The sequence below is a fragment of the Maylandia zebra genome, linkage group LG1 (genome assembly GCF_041146795.1).
Source record: "Maylandia zebra isolate NMK-2024a linkage group LG1, Mzebra_GT3a, whole genome shotgun sequence".
NCBI lineage: Eukaryota > Metazoa > Chordata > Actinopteri > Cichliformes > Cichlidae > Maylandia > Maylandia zebra.
The window spans coordinates 30,431,405-30,449,918 of record NC_135167.1 but is presented as its reverse complement, the minus strand read 5'-3'; the positions used below and the strand labels follow the sequence as shown (position 1 = coordinate 30,449,918).

General features: G+C 39.8%; 1 protein-coding gene across 3 annotated transcripts; it reads right to left on the bottom strand.

Moving 5' to 3' along the window:
• Positions 1-4,176: 4,176 nt before the first annotated feature.
• Positions 4,177-17,806, bottom strand: bbs4 (Bardet-Biedl syndrome 4). 3 transcript variants are annotated; one of them, XM_004557992.3, is made up of 16 exons: positions 17,732-17,806; positions 15,547-15,589; positions 12,538-12,617; positions 12,047-12,110; positions 11,672-11,783; positions 10,499-10,571; positions 10,078-10,131; positions 9,859-9,986; positions 8,894-8,948; positions 8,719-8,787; positions 8,381-8,533; positions 7,497-7,668; positions 7,172-7,241; positions 6,920-7,064; positions 6,631-6,835; positions 4,177-5,657 (listed from the first exon to the last, which is right to left on the bottom strand). In XM_004557992.3, the coding sequence occupies exons 1-16, from the start codon at positions 17,789-17,791 to the stop codon at positions 5,503-5,505; spliced, it is 1,638 nt and encodes a 545-aa protein (XP_004558049.2). In that variant the 5' UTR covers positions 17,792-17,806; the 3' UTR covers positions 4,177-5,502. The 3 variants fall into 3 exon arrangements, with proteins under 3 accessions (XP_004558049.2, XP_004558050.1, XP_076740877.1); XM_004557993.3 differs by having other exon boundaries at positions 12,538-12,642; positions 17,732-17,804; XM_076884762.1 differs by lacking the exon at positions 17,732-17,806 and having other exon boundaries at positions 15,531-15,554.
• Between the last annotated feature and the right edge of the window lie 708 nt (positions 17,807-18,514).

Sequence of the window (18,514 nt, the reverse complement as noted above, 5' to 3'; positions counted from 1 at the left end):
TTACAATAATAAATAAAGTAAATATTACAGATGGGTTTAAAGTATATAATAATTGTAGTGTTTTCTGATAATAGGACAAAATTTAAAGAAATGAAAGAAATGTGTGTAAGCGATTTAAGTGGGGTGAAAGAAAAAAAAAAAGGTAGACTATTTTTAACCGCACAGAGTAGCTGGTACTAATCTTGATACTTGAGACCTCATGAATATCTGTGAAACTGCTTAAACGTGCCAGAAAGTGGACAGGGGAGGGAGTACACCAGGAGCTGCAAGCAATATTACAATAGCTTTGCAAGGTAACAAGCTGAGGTTACAGAACTGTAGACCTAGAAAGTCATGTGAGAGTTCTGAGATACAGATAGACAGAGTTCTCAAATATCAAGTTTATACAATAAATACTACGGATACAAAGGACATAAACATTTCCCCTTCGTATTAGTCAAAGTCAGCATTGTTCTGTAGTGGAAGAATGAGAGTCCAGCCTCCCAGGTGTGAGCAGACTGACAACAAGCCAGTCAACAGCTGAGTCTGAAAACAGCTGCAGCTACCAGCCACAGTCCAAAACACTGTAAAAGTCACAAAAAAGAAACTCTGCATGCAAATACAAAAAGTGAAAATAAAGCATAATCTACATTTTTACTCCATAGCCACAACATATCATCGGAATTAAAAAAAAAATCTGCATTTATTTAGGCCAATTATTTTAAGTTACACCCTCAACACTGCACAAGCCGAATAAAACACAATGGCAAAACGTACGATTCCCTGGAGCCAGAGAAGTTTATGTGAAACTTCCACTAGTTACTGAGACACTTCCAGAGGCCATTTGAATTGTAGACAGATGAGAATGGAAAAGCAATCTTCCACAGCTGCTCTGAAATATAACTGGAGCAGGAGCTGTAACTTACAGGCCATCAGCTGGCTTGTAAAAGTTACGACCGCAGGCACTTCAGGCATGCACGGTTTAACAAGCACCTAATGAAAAAACCTACATACAGTCTCTCACAATAATAGCTGCGCATGTAGATGCTATTCTTCCTCGTGAAAGTAAACCAAAGGAACACAAACAGATCAATGGTCACTGCTGTCAGTGTCTTCAGGGTCAAACGCTGATCCGCTTGGATTTCAGGTCGTAGCAGTGACATATGAGGCCACATAAAGCAAAGCCGGGAGATTTTATCTGTCTTCAACTATTTGCCCTCGAGACGATGGTTATACTGGATAAGACGTCAACCGACTGAACGAAACTGAGATCATGCCAGAGCAATAACAGCACAAAGGCTTAAGACACAGAGGCGACATTTGTACCTTTCAAAATGATTCTGTGTAATAAAACAGACGTTTTTAAAAAAAGAAAATCAAAAACAGAAACTTTAGCTGTATTACTCGCATGATTTTTTTCCACACTTTTATATTACGCTCCATAAATGATTACTCTCTGGCAAAACGGTATTCTGTAAGTCTAATAACGGGCTCAGTTAGGAAGATAAATGGCAACAATAAAAGAATATTAGAATTGTTCACTTCAGTCATCAATGTGCCACATGGGAAATTTGACATGGCAGGAAAAAAAACACACATAAAAAAAATGACTTATTCATGTCTCTTATTCATCAGTTTGACAATTACTACCAAGTTCTTCCATGTTTGAGCTTGAAAACTCAATCACAGGAAGAAAAAATAAAGATCTTGCATCACTTGTCCTCAAACCTTTATCTTGTCAAATCTGAGGAAATGGAGTAAAAATAAAGACACACTATCCACATCTATAGCTATATGGAGAGATAGAGATTCAGATATCTTGTGTAGCTTACTGATCAGCTTCTGAAAGATGCAAGTGCACAGCTGCAGCAGTAAACTCAAGTTCATACAAATAAAGCACATTAGGTGGTAAAAACAGAGCTCAATATTTTGATACCAAACTGGGTCATATACTCCTCCTGTTAAAGTCTGTAAACAGTGGTCCCTTTACTGTGGAAACCAACTTCTGTACACAAATAAAACTCTAATATCTGTGTTTCCACGCGGTGATGCATGTGGTATACTGACTCAAATAACCAGAGCGGCGACTGCCAACACAATCACTTCTCTGCACTCACAGTCTCCAGTCACGGCTGCGCTACGATGAAAAACAACCACAAAGAAGAGAGACAGACAAGCAGCAACCATGTTGACCTGACACTCGGTTCACAGCAATGTTCCGCTCTGTGCTGAGCCGGAGGAAAAAAATCCATATTTACATCCTGTCCTTGTCATCCAGTCAGACCCAGATGCAAGATCCACGACTGATCAAAAACACAAGAGGAATACGTCTTATTCTAATAATAATAATAATAAAAGAGGCTTGTGTCCCTATATGCAGACCTTCACACGGCTCTCTTTAAATATCATTACATCCAAACAGCAACAGATTCAAAAACACATTTTTTTTGCAATCATGTTACAATTTAATCTTCTGTGTAACATGTGTGGTTAATTGAAATTTTTGTTGTTTCAAGTATTAAACAAAACAAATTTCATGTTTTCTGTCCTGAAGCTGGCAGAGACTTGTATTGGCCTGCTAACTGAAAGCGCTGAAGCTAACATGTAATCATCATGTAAACACCTATTTTTAAAGCTCTCAGAGTTTGTTGATGTAACAGAAACTCCATTTAAAGTTTTCCTCCCAAATGACTGTCAGTGACCTTAGCACAGTTCTCCAAAGAGCCTGAAAAATCATCAGCAGTGATGGGTGTGCGTTTGGGATTTTGGAGGCTGGTTGGTGGTTCTAAATGATAAATGCACGAGCGTAATTTATCTGTTTGTTTATTAGTTGGTTATTAATTAAAACAAAACAACAATGGCACATTTAAATACCCATAAATTAATAAAGACAATCCTTTGTGTTCTGTTGTCAGAGGAACATATTTTATAAATAGCTTTGTTTAATACATACAGACTGTCCCATGCATATTATAAACGATACACACTAATATATTTTCAGTTTGTGAGTGACCTTCAGTGAGCTAATTCACGAGGTCTCATCATACACCAGAGGTTTATCCCTTATTCATGGGACCCCATCGTCAGCTTAAGCCAACCTTGAAAAGTTGGTCGATATGAATCGTGAGTAAAAAAAAAAAAAAGTGCCTTTATGAGTACTCCGATTGTCTCACAGCTCATATATCTGGGACACTGGCTGCCAACAATATAACACAATTATATTTAAAAACAAACTACTCACTGTGAAACCTTCTCTGAGAAATAACTATGTTGGTAGTCCAGCCCATGATTCAAAAGCTTGTAGGACCCTCTAACAGCAATAACTCTGTCTCTCACATCACTGTAGAGGAACTTTGTCCCATTCTTCTTTACAACGTTGCTTCATTTCATTGAGGTTTGCTTATGAGATCTGGCTGGGTCATTGCAACACATTGATTCTTTCCTCTTTCAGACATTCTGTTGTAGATTTGCTTCTGTTTGGTTGACTCAATGACTGACCCTATGACAGCTGGGATAGGCTCCAGCGCCCCCCGCGACCCTGAAAAGGATAAGCGGAAGCGAATGGATGGATGGATGGCTTCCTCTGTCCAAAGGACATTATTCAACGAGTATTTTGATTTGTTCAATGCAAATCAGAAAGCAAATCAGAGCCATGCTCCCGTGCTCTTTTTAGAGAAACTAGGCTTTCTGCTGGAAACCTTTCCAAACAGGATGTAGCTGTTCAGTCTTTTAATAATTACAATTTAAAGTTTGTGACGGTGTAACATGCTAACCAAAGCCTGTGGAGTCTGAAATTTAGCTTTGGGGTTTTTCAGTTTCTTTGACGTTTGGGGTGAATTTGCTGGGTCAACCACTCATGGAAAGATTGTGGTATTGTGTTAACACACAGCTGAATGCTCCAGACCAACAATTGCCAAAACTTGTTTTTTTTAATAGAGGCGCATTTGATTAGCAACACTTGTCTGCTAATCAAATGCTGTTAATCAAATATCTTCTAATTCTAATGAAAGCAGTGAGAGTATTTCCTTTTTCACTGGACTGCACAGAGTCCTTGAAAAACTTTTTCTCACTTGACTGTAGAGCGTATGTTTCAAAGCTGTTAAACAATACTGTCCCCTGTTGGTGGTGTCTAACTGAATCACCTTGACACAACAATACAGCACATAATCTGGACTTTACAAAATAAGCGGACAGCTGTTTTATTTAAAATCTTATTTAATATTAAATACATTACTCTATAAACATAACACTTATCCACATATAAAAGCATGTATCACTATTTATACTCAAGTCCTATCAAACAAACTATATCCAGGAACAATTGAAACAGCTCCCATTCTATCCTCACATTGTAGCGGTGATTGTCACAGCATTTCCTTCACACTGACTGGATCATATCAGACAGTGAGTACAAATAAAATCCATCCTTTAACCTTATTGCTAAGCTCATCATAAATGAATACTTGCAACTTCACAGGCCCGTTATCACCATTTTGCTGAATACAGACTTTCTTTCTTGAATTCTTAAATGTACAAATATGTACAGCTAAGTTAAAAAACTGTTGGTTTACATCGGTGAGTTGTGTACTGATATTTCTGAGATGAGAGGCATAACAGTGAACACCGACCACACCCTTTTCACATGGAAATGTCGGAGCAGGACGTGAAACTTCTGTGCTGCTAAATTAAAACCAAGACTGAACTACCATGAGCTAGAAAAAGCACAAATACAGTGGCTTGGCTGCGCTCAAAGGCTACGTTCACACTGCAGGCAAAAGCGCATCAAATCCGATTTTTTTGACCCTATGTGACCCATATACGATCATGTTATGACAGTATTTTCAAATCCGATCTGAGTCACTTTCGTATGTGGTACTGAATCCGAAACATATCCGATGTTTTAGAAAGCGACTGCTGTTTGAATGGTTATGTCGCATTAAATCCATCGTTTACGTCACTGACACAAGACAGACGCCAATTATCAGCGCCAGAGAAGACATCGCGAACGCTTCCTGGCATCCAGTGTAGATGTTAGTGAAACTATTGGGAAGACAACGTGAACATGTTATTTGTACTGTATAATCTGCAGATTTTGACAGAAATCTGCAACTATTCTTTGAAGCACCGCTCCTCTAAAACAGCAATAAGGATCATTATTAGGTTATTTACATTGTTATGTAAATAACAAAATAACTTAAAGCAAAAATTGAGAAACGTAAAGTCCGAAGTCTTTATATTAAGGGCCATCAGTCAAACAATATTGTTTGCTCTGGGTCTAAACAGAGAGTGTTGTGTGTGACGTCTTCTTTTGCGCACGCGGGCCGCTTTGAGCGTTCACACTAGAGAGCGTTTACTGTCAAATTTTATTTGCAGACAAAAAAAATCAGATTTGATCAAAAAATCGGAATTGAGCATCAAGACCTGCAGTGTGAACGTAGCCAAAGAGGCTTAATTGTCCTCCATTACAAATAGGTGACCTCAAAGATGACACAAGTAGTGTAAGACTGTAGCCACCAAGAGAATTCATTCCTGCACCTTCGATTTCATTTTGGAGGTTCTGGGTTTAGGGTTGTCTGACTCTGCGGGTTCTGGGGATCCCGGAGGATCAGAAGGTGGGCTGGGGGCTTCCAGTACATCATCTTCTGGCTCTCCTGCATTGGAAGGGCCTCCGGACACCCCTGGAAAAGACAAACAGAATTCATGCAGGTTTGCTTCGCTACAAGCTTATCAGAAATCTTTTACTTTCTGATGAGACGCGTGGGGTTCATTAATGCTGAGCTCTGCAGCATTAGCTGGGAATAGTGATTGGTCCCAGGCTGTAAATGTCTATATTATGTCACATGCTACGGGACAATTTAATTAATTCTCTGTGCAGATGTGCAGATAGTACCAGATGTTTCTAAATCCAGCTGTAAAGTACATACACATTCAGGTTGGTTGGTTGTCAAACAATGGCTGGTAATTGCTGGTTGTTAGGGGCTAAATAGATGCCAGAGCTGTGGAATTATGTAAAATGCCAATGTCACTGAAGATGTATCTATTGTTCTGGTGATATTTGTTACCAGCTACACATGAGTGGGAGAAAACACAGGCCATTGGCTCCAGTGAAGAAAAGCACTACTATCCACTTACCTTTGAGAGCTGTAAGCCTCTGCAATCACTGCACAGTAGCCTTGAATTCATAAGCTTACCCGTGTGTCATTTTTCCACACTATTGATTCTCTTTTGTTCCAAAGAATAGAACACACAGCATACAGGCAATAGGTTGACGTCGTTTTTCCCCCACATATTCCATTTCGCCTTACCCTGTATATTCAATCTGCTACAGCAGTGAAGGCACGAGCCTTTGAATATACAGGGAAGTGATATTTTCAAGTTTTCCTTTTGAATGAAAAAAAGAACTTTGGTTTGATGCAGAGAGGTGGAAGCTGCAAATCACACACTCTGCCGGCGTTACACTGGACTCCTTGGAAGTCATTTTGAGTTTGCGTTCAGAACAAATGTAAGCGAGAGATTCAGTTTGACTTTGATGTTTCAGGTTCTTAACAAACGTCCCCTTCATCTTTGATCAAAACGGCACAGGAGAGGCTTCACCGTGGAGGCGGATCATGAAATATTGCTTTAAACAAGACCATAACTGGTCGTGTGTACCTGTTGACAGCTGAATGTTTTTGCTGTAGCTTGCGGCTGAAGACATGGCCTGACCCAGGACTTGGTTAGTACCGAGGGGAGCACCGGGGGTTTTGGTGGCTGCTGCAGAATTTGGTTTTGATTTGGAGTCCTTGCCTGGTTTAGTCCACACCAGCGCTTCTGTCACCTGTAGAGCAGTTCCCATTTTCTGAGCCATGTCCATTAGCTGTTAGGGATTAAAATGTGTTGCGTTGGAACAAAGAATGACCACTAACTTCAGAGACATCATTGATATCAGGATCTACAGTACCTCAGGATCAAATTCAAAGTTGCTACTGCTGTCTCGGAGTATGTTGACTTTCCTTTCCATATCCTGGTATTGATCCAGAGCTCCCTTCTTGTCTCCATGATTATAGAGGAAGATTGCAAAGTTCAGGTTAACCAGGGGGTTGGATCTGTGGAAAATTGATCACCAAGAAGAGGAAAAAAAAAATCAATGATCTGATACAGTTTTAAATTCAGATCAATGGAAGTTTCAAGGTGTTACTGAGGACAGGCTCACTCATCCAGAGTCACAGCTTGCTCGTAAGATCTGGTGGCGTTCTCATAATCCTCCAAATTGGTCAGAGCAACTAAAGATGTGACAGGAAATTTTTTGTCACATACAAGCCCTTTTCAATTTTCAAATCAAATGTAAATGTGGTCAAGCTGCTGAATAGATTTAATGAAAATACTAATACATTTATAACCCCCCCCCAAAATCCTTTAAGCAGCGACATTTTCAGTAAAGTGCTATTTAAAAAGCTATCCCTGTTTTTGCCGTCATAGATTTCCTCTTCAGGCAGAATTAAATCATGAAGGATTTGTCTGTCTCACTCGCTCCGTACCTGCCAGCAACATGTAGAGCTCCCCCATTCGTGGATTCAGATTGATGGCTGCACTGAGGAAGTGGAAGGCAGAGGCATACTGCTGCATGGTGAGGTGTACCAGACCAAGGTTGTACAACACTTTCCAGTCAAAAGGAGACAAGTAGTGGGCCCGCTTCAGGCAGCTGATGGCCTGTGGGAGACGTGAAGTTAGGAGAGAGAAATTGTCAGGACCTTTAGGTGAGTATCTTAATAATATATGAAGTAGAACAAACAGGAACATCAGATTCAGGAACATATGTAGAAGTTTCCTGAAGAGGGAATTGTGCCAGATCCTCTGAAGGTTTTAGCCAAAGAAAAACCACCAGAATTGTAATGAAGTTGTGTTTTACAGAGTTTGGGGGGGTTTGATTTCATTTTCTCAAGATTAATGAAGATTACAGAAAATGTAGAGTTTGTATTGTACTCAGTCATCCCCACAACGTGTTGGTTTCTAAACTAGAAAAAAAAAAGAATTGAATGAAGTTGCTTTTAAAATTAAGATATGTTTACATTATATATATGTATATGTATAACATATATCTGAACACCTAGCAGATACATACAGTAAAGGCAACGTATGTGCTGCGCCCCTTCGCTGCATGCCTTCCCCCTCCTCTCTCTCTCCCCACTTTCCTGTCTATCTACGCTGTCTCTATCAAATAAAAGATAGGATAAACACTGTACTGTATACACAAAGGGCTCCTTCAGAAACAGCAGAATTAAGTGGCTGGGCTGTGATTAAAGGCACGAGCCATGGCTGGTGTGGAAATAACACCGAGTAGGCTTTTTGTGTGTGTTGCCTTTTGGCAGTTTTCTCATCCAAACTGGATGAAAACAAGCAGGAAAAAAAAAACATTACTCACAGCTACATATTTCTTTTTCCCAAAGAAGCACATGCCAATGTTGTTCCACAGAGGGGGACTCTCCGGCACAGCACATGCTGCCACCCTGTACTTGTTCATAGCCACATCAAAGTCACCATGGGTCTGCATCATGCTGCCTGCAGCCAGGATGGCCTAGGAATAAAAACAATGATTAAAGAGATATTAGAGGAAGATGTAGCCTTGATGAAAGATGAAAGTCAGGCCGTAACATCTGACAGGGAATGAACTGATTTAAAAGGAACCTGGTGCACTCTCCTTAAGGAGGTGAGTAACAAAATAAGCTTCTGCCTAATTGTAATGTGTAAGTACCCACATACCTTATAATTGTTGGGGTCAAAGGTGAGGGCATTCCCAAGATGTTCAAATGCTTTCTGGTATTTCCCGAGCTCAAACAAAGAGAAGATTGCTGTCATTCCTTTTTTGCTGTGCTCATCATTTATGGGCATATCATTTCATCAAATCATTTAAAAAAAGAAAAAGAAATCTGCTTACCTGCAAAAACAGCAGGCCCAGTGTTGTGAGGAGTTCAGTGTTTTCTGGAGAAAATCTGAAAAAGAGATGAGCCAAAAGAATAATGTCAGTTAACCTATGCCAGCAATCATATTCAATGCATGTGCTTGTTCTTGAGCAAACATACAGCAGCTGATATCTAGGGAATCTCGTGATTATTCAATCAGCCTTTGATTCGGTATAATTGTGGAGTATTAATTATGACCTGTGGGGGGACGATGGGGCTCAAAGAAAAACGGTAGAGAAGAGGCAGGTTGGCATTAAAATAAGAATCACAGTGGTAAGTCTCATTAAAAGCGACACCAGTATTGGGGCACTTGATTAATTCATTTACCCCCAACAGGAGGCAGCCATAATGAGCTCTATTATAGACACAAATGTCATTTCCTTATTTACACCATGGCCTAATGTTTAAATATTCAACATGCGAGGAGAAGTGGAAATGAACTGCATTTATACTGAACCCAGAGTTAAAAATGTGGCAAAGCTTTAAGTGTTGAATAAAATGATTTCTGGAGACAGAAAAGCCATAAAAATAAAAACCAAGATGAAACAACTTAAAGTATGCGAGAACCTTCTGAACCAATGTTTGAAGGCGGTATGTTTGAACTTCTCCACAGGAATCTAAAGAAAATTGTTTGACTTTGTTGTCATAAACAATTCCTTAATGAGAACATCATTAATATTTTCAGGCCCAAACCCCCACATTTCTCTTTTTGCTGTCAAGCAATGTTGGTATCGTGCTGTGAGTGCTGGTGTTCTCATTAATATTTTTGGGAGATTTTAGTGGGACAGCCCCCATTAGACTCTTTAAGTTGGGTTTTTGAGAAATGTATCAGCTCTAATGGACTGCTGTACATGTCAAGAATGTTTCAATGTATAGTACATACAGAGTAATGCCTAACAACATCTAGCATGAATGGCTAACATTATATATATGCACTTACTCCACCGCTTTCTTGTACACCTCTATGGCCTTGTCTGTTTCTCCAGCCAGCAGGTGAACCTTCCCGAGCATCATGAAGGTTTTGTCGTGCTTGTTTATCTTGAGAGCTATCTTTAGATGCTCCTCAGCCTGAGAGAGACAGAAGATCAAAATGATCAAATCCCTGTGGAACAACTACAATTTGTCCTGCTATAGTGTTGGTAAACTCAGCTGTACTCACATATTTGAAGTCTTTGATGAAGAAATAGCACAATCCCAGATTATGACTGATCTCCTGGGGTGAGAAAATGTCAGATTTTACATGGATCATTTTTGCATTGCACGGGTTGAGCTGAATTTAATTTCCAAATGTAAAAGTTTTATAGGCCAACAGTTCTGCAGTAGCATTAGAGAAGGAAGTGGGAGTGATTAATGGTAGCACAACTTTGATAGCCCCCTAGTAAAACAGCCCTGGACGAATTTGGATGTGCAACCACAGAGCTGATTGTGATAAATTGTTGCAAGTGTGAGAAGAAAAGGTTCAGTCAAGGTAATTCCCACTCTAAATGTTGGCAGAATTTTTCAGTGCTATAATCTCTGCAAAAAAAAAAACAAAAACCTTAAAGACAAAGTAGGAATTAAGAGTGTTTGCTTTCTACTACCCAGTCGTTCTCGTTGAGCCTTGCAGCTTCATGATAGAATTCAATAGCTGCTTTGTGCTTTCCCAGAAGAAATCTGAAGAAACAATAAACAACAATAATCCATAAGAGACGATAACCCATTTTAATTACTGCTTTCAGAATAACTATTATTACAACATTAAAAAACAAACCATTCAATGAAGCTGTATTCATTTTTCTTTACAAAGGGAGGCATTACGGGTCAAGAGGATAAAACTTTACTATAAGCCCCAAACTTTCCCATTGGATTACTGATAACAGAGACAACATCTTTATAACATAACGTTAATGAAACTGTGTGTTCATATAAACTCACCTGACACTTTATTAGGAATGCCTGTTAAACTAGTCATAAATACAAACATCACATGGCAACAGCTAAATGCATTTCAGCACATAGACATGGTCAAAATGACCTGATTAAATCAAACTGAGCATCAGGATGGGGAAGAAAGGTGATTTAAGTGACTTTGATATTAGAACAATGGAAAACTGTTGCTTGGTTTGCTGAGTCTCAATTTCTGTTGCAACATTCAGTAGGGTCAGAATTGGTATAAACAACATGTAAACATGGGTCTTGCCTTGTATGAATGGTTCAGGCTGCTGGTGGTTTAACAGTGTGTGGGATATTTTCATGATCCCTTTTGGGCTCTTTAGTATAAACTAAGCACCATTTAAATGAGAGCATTGTTGAGTATTGTTGCTGACCATGACCATCCCTTTGTGACCACAGGGTGCTATGTTCTGATGGCTGCTGTCAGCAGACTAACAAACCATACAAACTTCAAATAATGTCAAACTGGTTTGTTAAACATGACTATGCGCTTAAATTGTACTCAGATGGTTTCCACAGTCACCATATTTTAATCCAATAGAGCATCTCTGGGATGTGGTGGTAGATTTCCATCATGAATGTGCCGCAGTCTGCAGTAACCATGTGATGTTATCATGTCAATACGGACCAAAATCTTAAAGCTGACCAATGCATTAAAAAACAGTTTTTTCTCCAGTGTTTCCCCTTAAGCGGTGAAGGTTCTGGCTCTAAGCGGCCTGCAGTGTGACTGTTATCACTGTATATTTCTCCCCTGTGTCTGTCTTGTTAGCTAATGGAGAGGCACTGATGCGCTCATAGAGGCTTCAGTGCAGAAGACTCACAGTGATCGGGCCACTTGCTTAAGATTGTCTGCGCTGTTGGGATTTAAGATGGCACAGCTCTGAAACAGCTCCAGGGACTGCTGGATCTTGCCCTCAAGACGCAAGATTAGTGCTGCACAAAGAAATAAAGACACACACAAAATAAAAGGATCTTCATCTGCTTGAGGAATTAAAAGAAAAAAAAAAAACGCATTAAAAAAAAATCAAAGACACAGCATGAGGTCCAAAGAGCAGTTTTTGGGGAAACGAAATCATGTACTCGTGCAGCTCTGGTGTTGACTACCACAGAGGTTTTACTTGATGTAGCTGTTAAAAAAATATCTTACACATTAAAAGCGGAAAAAGGGAATGGCTGCTACAAAAATGATGGCTCACCTTGAACATATATAGCATATTCACACATCCCATTAGTCTCCTGCAGTTGGTCTTTGATGATAACCTAAAAAGGCGCAGAGTGGAAAGACAATTTCGAAATCCATCCAGTACTCAGATGATACAGAGGAATATTACACCCTGTTCTGTACATCTGTAGATATTAACAGAGTAAGCGGAAGGGATGTATGTCATTATCGCCTCACACAAATTAGATATGCAAAGAAAACGCGTGCAGGAGTAGTCCAGTAATATATCTAACAAGTACTATTCAGAGACTTTATTAAGTGTGAAGCAGTTTCAATGAACAGCGCTGCATGCAGTGAATGAATCAGGCCTTAGACAAAGCCGCGTGCATGTCGGGAACTCAATATCTTCATCATGTATATCTTCAGTGAGGTCAGAGTGGGTCTTTCAGTCAATCACACTCAGCACAGTCACAGGTCAATGACAGACTACGCCGCAAACAGAGCTGAGGAATGAAGGCACTTTACCTTACAGGTATCGTAGTCCTTGAGGATATAGTGCTGGTGGATTAACCAGTTCCTTCTCTCCACAATAGGAAGCTCTGGAGCTGGGTGGAGGAACACCATAAAAATCTAAATATTACAAATGAATAAGGATTTTGGGAAAAAAAACAAGAACTTTTGAGCATGTTATTGTGCAGATGATGTCTTATTTGGCTGATAGCTCAATGATTAATCCTTAAAGAGCCCTCCTTTTGCAGTCATTAGTAAGTCTCTGATCTGACAGTTAACACAGATGTAACACTGCAACCTAAATCCACAGGCTAAATTTAAGTCAAGTCACCGAGCAGGCATGCTGCAAATCTTAGCTCGTTAGCAGTTTTTTTTTCTTCTTATGAACAGATGGCTCAGCCTATTAAGAGTAATGTCTATTAGAACTATTTTTAATGTATGCCATCTTTTCTAATTTGACAGCTGAATAAATAATCCTGAAAGCAGCCTCCCCATGCAGTTGCTAGCAAGTCTTTGATGTGACAGTTAACATAGATGTTAACACTTCAACCAGAAACCCCAGGCTAAACTGTAATCAATTCACCAGCCAGTCTGTAAATGTCACCTTGTAAGCAAGTTTTGCGTTACAAACACTGCTTTTTTCCCCCTCCTCTCCCCCCGTGTCTCTCATTTAATGTCTCGACAGGTTGAGATATTCTCCCTGTTGCCAGGGCAACAATGTCTCTCGCAAGCCAGGTGCTTGTGACAGAAGAGCGAGGGTATAGAGACAGAGTCAAAGAGGGAGGCTGAAGGAATGAGCAGAACAATGTAAAGCCAGCTTTAGAAAGGGTTAGGTAACCTCGAGAACCGAACTACAACGCCTCCAAGTCCTCTTCCCAGTGGAGTACAACATTTCATTTTACAAGGAAGCACACATAATGCCAATTCAAGCGAGTCTGATTCTGGTAATCCTGTTATCTTGCACCTACTACCTTCCTCTGAGGCTAAAAATAGGATTGAAGGCATTGTGAAATACAGTGCTAGGCTTTACCATTGACACTGGTGGGGGGTGGGTATTGTTAACGAACTCCGAGTGTTAAAAAAAAAAAAATACAGTGTGAATTACACCAAAGCTCCCCTCTGTTTTATCTTTCAGCGCCTCAAGAAGAGCTTCGCTGATCTGCTGCTAGAACTTGAGCCCATTCCAGATACTACACAGAAATCCACTCCATCGCCGACTGTGAAACGGCATGGGCTCCACACGTTTGCCACGTCAAGACTGGGAATGGCCCTATTTGTAGAGACCCTAATCCGCTTTCTCCCTGCTGAGACAGCAATAATATTCTTGTCTCTGGGTTTCAGCTGTGGTCCTGCGGTGCACTATGGTCCACATACATAAAGCAAGGCAGAATTTGGAGAGGAGTGATGGGATACATGGGCAACGTGTATTCCTACAACTACTGTATGAGAGAAGGATAGAAAGAAGCACAGAAGAACAGCCCAGCACGAGGTCTCCTAAATATAGTAATGTGAAAAACTTCATTGCAAAGAGAGAGTTTTCTCATTGTTATATTTGATCTGGATGAAGCTAAGGCAGCTTTGCCCTCAGTGTGTTTCAACCATCTGTTAAAAGGGGATAAGAGCAGAGGAGAGGCATGCTGAGATCAAAAGACACATGGGGAGAACGTAATGAAAAATATGATGAATATTATTTTTGGAAGTTCAATCACACACACAAAAAAACCCTCCAAAAAAGCCTTCATCTTGTCAAGTCATTTAGTCTCACATCGAGATGCTGACACCTTTTTTTCCCCTTTATCGGGAATGTGCCAGAAATGACTGTCAGTATCCTAAAAAAAATAAGGCAGACTGCTACATCCGAGTCAAGAAACTCACACTGGATTTTATTAAAATCTAACATACTGTACTATTTTTTTTAAATTTACTTTAGATCTTTCCATTGCACAGCACCTGTCAGGTATTAACACTAAGAATGCACAAACAGCAGTGCTCAAAATCTAACATAATATACTCTGCATACTACTCTGCATAGCAAAGGTAAATTTGTGTATGCCTTAAATAACCATAATTACATTTCACATTGGTAAGTGCGGAATGAATGTGACTTATGGACACAATTAAGGTTTATGTCACGTTGCTTGATTATGTCAAATCTTTAAATGTCTACATTGCAAAATGGATGGGTCCTTGCATGTGACTGTTTTCATCCAGTTGTGATCAAGTGCCAAAAATCGGCTGATATACACTTTAACACGCTTTGCATTTGGAAAACTTTTTAAAGAACTATTTTTGCGTATACAGTCTGTATGAGGCATAATGAAGTCACAATTCCCTGTAGATAAAGCTGTGAAGTTCATGCACCCAGCTGCCACTTTATTTTTAACTCAGCAGCGGCTTTAAAACAGTGCATCTCAATTTTAAAGTTCCTCTGCATTCAGGTTGTTATCAAGTCTGCTCCCATTGGTGTATGTGTATTAGCCTCCTAAAATCCAATCTTTACTTTCTTTCTTTCTTTTTTTTAGTTAGAACAGAGGTGTGTCTCATATTAAGTACAATCCAGGAAAGGGTTTGCATGCCAAATAAAAATTATCATTACCACATCATAGCATGTACTCAACTGCTTCCACCGAGGTGCAATTCTCAGTAGCTCTGATTATTATTATTATTATTACAAAGCACTATAAAACAAAGAAAAGACAAAATATCTGTGGGCAGAAATATAAACTATTTAATGGCACATTAGCCTTCAATAATGATGACAAAACATCCTCTGATTACCAGACATTTTCTACACAGAGAAATATCTGGAAAATGGCTCAGCAGCATAATGCCTGTTCCTTACAGAGAAAACAAACAGAAGGGTGAGGGTGACCTCTGCAGGCCGTTCACTTCCAAAACCTTTAGTTTCAGTTATCAACACTTAACCAACTTTTAGAAATGAATTTCAAAAAAATGAATGTCACACAACAACATGAAAATAATTCAATTAATTTCAGAACATGACCTACAGTGCTTTCACTGTACCTTTAGGCGCCCGACGTTTCTTGGGTTCAGTAGCAACAGGGAGCTGAAATATGTGACAAACAAGACAAGCAGAAAAATAAATAACAGCAAACAGGAGTCTGAAAGTCAAGTGAAAAACAAAAGTTTCCTCAGGATTCTATGCAGGCCTTTGAAAACCTACATCATCCTTACTTCTTCTATACGAATTAAAAATGTCAGTAGCCGCCAGCCAATCAGATGTACTTAATTAACTCATCATTGGCAAGTGTGAGCACCTCTATCAAAGATGATGTTTTCTTTTAGTTTGCTGGTTTGGAGTAAACAGGTGTGTTTTAACACAATGCAACAACCTTCCCAAGGCGTCCCTTCAAAATCACCCCAAGGTCAGATGTTTACTGCTCAGAGAAAATGCAGGAAAAAAATTCCAAGCACTACATCTCAGACTCTAAAGGCCTCAGTTAGCATGTTTCAATTTAAAGTTCATGAGAGCACAATTAGAAAAAACAGTTATGGCTTTTCTGGTAGGACTGTCAGGAGAAAGCCTGCCATCACAGCTTAGGTTTGAACCAAACTCCAAGAGTTCTGAAAAATGTCCATTGGACAGATGAGATCAAAGTACAGATCTTTGGTCATGATGCACAGCGCTGTGTATGGTAAAGATCAACACAGCATATCAGCACAAACTCCTCATACCCATACCATGGGTGTGTTTTGTAGCCAGAGGGCCTGAGCACCATGTTATTGACTCGATCATGAACTCTCCTGCATAAAAAAGTGCAAGAGAATGGCTGAAAAAGAAAACAATCAAGGTGTTGCAATTGTCCAGTTAAAGTCCACACCAAAACCTGACTGAAATGCTGTTCCAGGACCTTAAGAGAACTGTGCATAAACAAATGCTCACAAACCTTAATGAACTGAAGCAACTTTGTGAAGATAAAGTCATGCAGAAAAGTATTACTAATAATTATTACAAGTTATTGCTTTTACATGGTACATCTACAGGCTATTGAATCATGGGGTGTACTTGGTTTCTCAGAGCACTGCACAGAGTCCTGCAAAAACACATGACTGTTCACATGACTGTGTGGTACACAGTAAAATAATCCTCGGGCAGCCCTCACCAAAATACAGAAAATCCTGTCCACTCAAAAACTGAAAGAAGGCTGTGTGGGAATGTGGGCCAACAAGCTGAATGACATGTGTGTTTACTTAATGAACAGAGAGAGAGAAAACACTCTTTCCCAATCAAACAGCAGAAGCATGCAGATCTGTAGGGTTGGATAGACTTGGTGACCAAACACTGCCTATTTGTCATCAATTCAGTTTATAACTTCTATGGACAGAATTTCTAGGCATAACCAAAACATACTGGAGAGATTATGTCTCTCAACTACTCTCTCTTCTCAGTGTTCCTCCAGAAGAGCTGGAGGAGGTGAATGGGGAGAGGGTTGTTTGGGGGTCTGTGCCAGCATGCTGCCACCACATCCCGAATAACCATCAAATGAAAGGATGAATGGAATGATATATTACATTAATGCATTTTATTCAAATTGTTGAGATGTACCGGTAAAATTTTGCAATGTAACGTGCTCCTGTGTATGTTCTGTTCAGTGACTGCAACAACAGTAACATTTGCTATCTTCACAATGTACAGGTAGATGCACGCATGCGCAGTTCTTCTCGCATCACATATTTTTCTTCCCATATTTGACCTCACTTGTGGATTGTTTTGGATGTGGTTGCTGATGCTTAGCAGTTTATTGATATTCTCTACATGTCATTACACGCTGAAAGTTATTATGCCACAGCGATAATATAACTGGGATTGGTCGTAAGGCGGTTAATGAAAAGCTGCTTGATAACGTTTTCTACGTTATCGTATATTAAGGGTGGGCTAAAGCTTCCCAAACAGTCCACAGCAATCCTGCCATTCTGCCACAGCTACAGCTGTCAGCGTTAAGGTTTAAATTTGCCCTTGAGTGAGTGAGATTAGTCTCGCAAGTTGCCGTTAGCTGCAGCTTAATCAACTTAGCGCAGACTTAGAATAGGCTAGCCACCTAGCTAACTAACGTTCAAGTAAGCGTTATAGAAAGCGTGTGGTAAAACCTGGCGTCGGGCTTTCTCGCGAAGTGTCACACTTTCATTATATTTCGAGTCAAGTTTGTGTTTATTCAAGAAAAGGAGGAGCAGCTCGCATCGCACTCACCGTTGCGGTTGTTTCCGCGTCCGCCATCTTGGGATGATCAACACTAGAAGCTGTTGCCATGGATACGTCAATGGCGCGCAGACACGTAGCTGGTTGGATTTGTGCTCTCGGATTAAAGAAAAAAAACCTTTATTTACAAAAAAGGGTTTAAAAACCATTTTTCGTCTTTCATAGTTTTCACTCGATAAGATTCTGTGTATTCTTAATAAATAATTACACCACATGATTCAATAGCTTGTAAAATCACTTTTAGCAGCAAGAACTTAAACTAATAATTTTCTGTATGGCTTTATCAGTCTTTTAAATCATTGCAGAGGAATTTTGGCCCACTCTTCTTTACATCGTTTATTTAGTTCATTGAGGTTTGCAGATATGTGTTTATGCACAGCTCTCTCGAGGGCCCAGAACAGCATTTCAGTCAGGTTGAGGTCTGGACTTTGACCGGGCCATTGCAATCTTTTCTTTTCATAGAATTGATGCTGTGCTTGGGATCTGTGTCCTGTTGTGTATCGTCACTTTTATAGACTATTTCAGTATACACAGGAGTTCATGGTTAACTTAGTGATTGCAAGCTGCCCAGATCCCATAGCTGCAAAACAAGCCCAAATCATCACCCTCAAAACGTCTCCGTTTTTTTTCTCCATAATAAAAGATCAGCTGATGTTAGTAACAGACCCTTTAAATCCTGTAAGTTGGGCTGAAGTTCAGCAGAGGAAAGGGGTCAGCGTGTACACTGACTATACACACGTTCTCACACCTTTCTATCAGAACCACGTTTAAATA

Coding starts and splice junctions, on each gene's coding strand:
- bbs4 (XM_004557992.3), bottom strand. CDS start 17,791: ATGGCAACAGCTTCTAGTGTTGATCATCCCAAGATGGCGGACGCGGAA. Junction 9,987..10,077: donor TCATCAAAGACTTCAAATAT/GTGAGTACAGCT, acceptor TGTCTCTCTCAG/GCTGAGGAGCATCTAAAGAT. Junction 7,669..8,380: donor GGAAAAAGAAATATGTAGCT/GTGAGTAATGTT, acceptor CGTCTCCCACAG/GCCATCAGCTGCCTGAAGCG.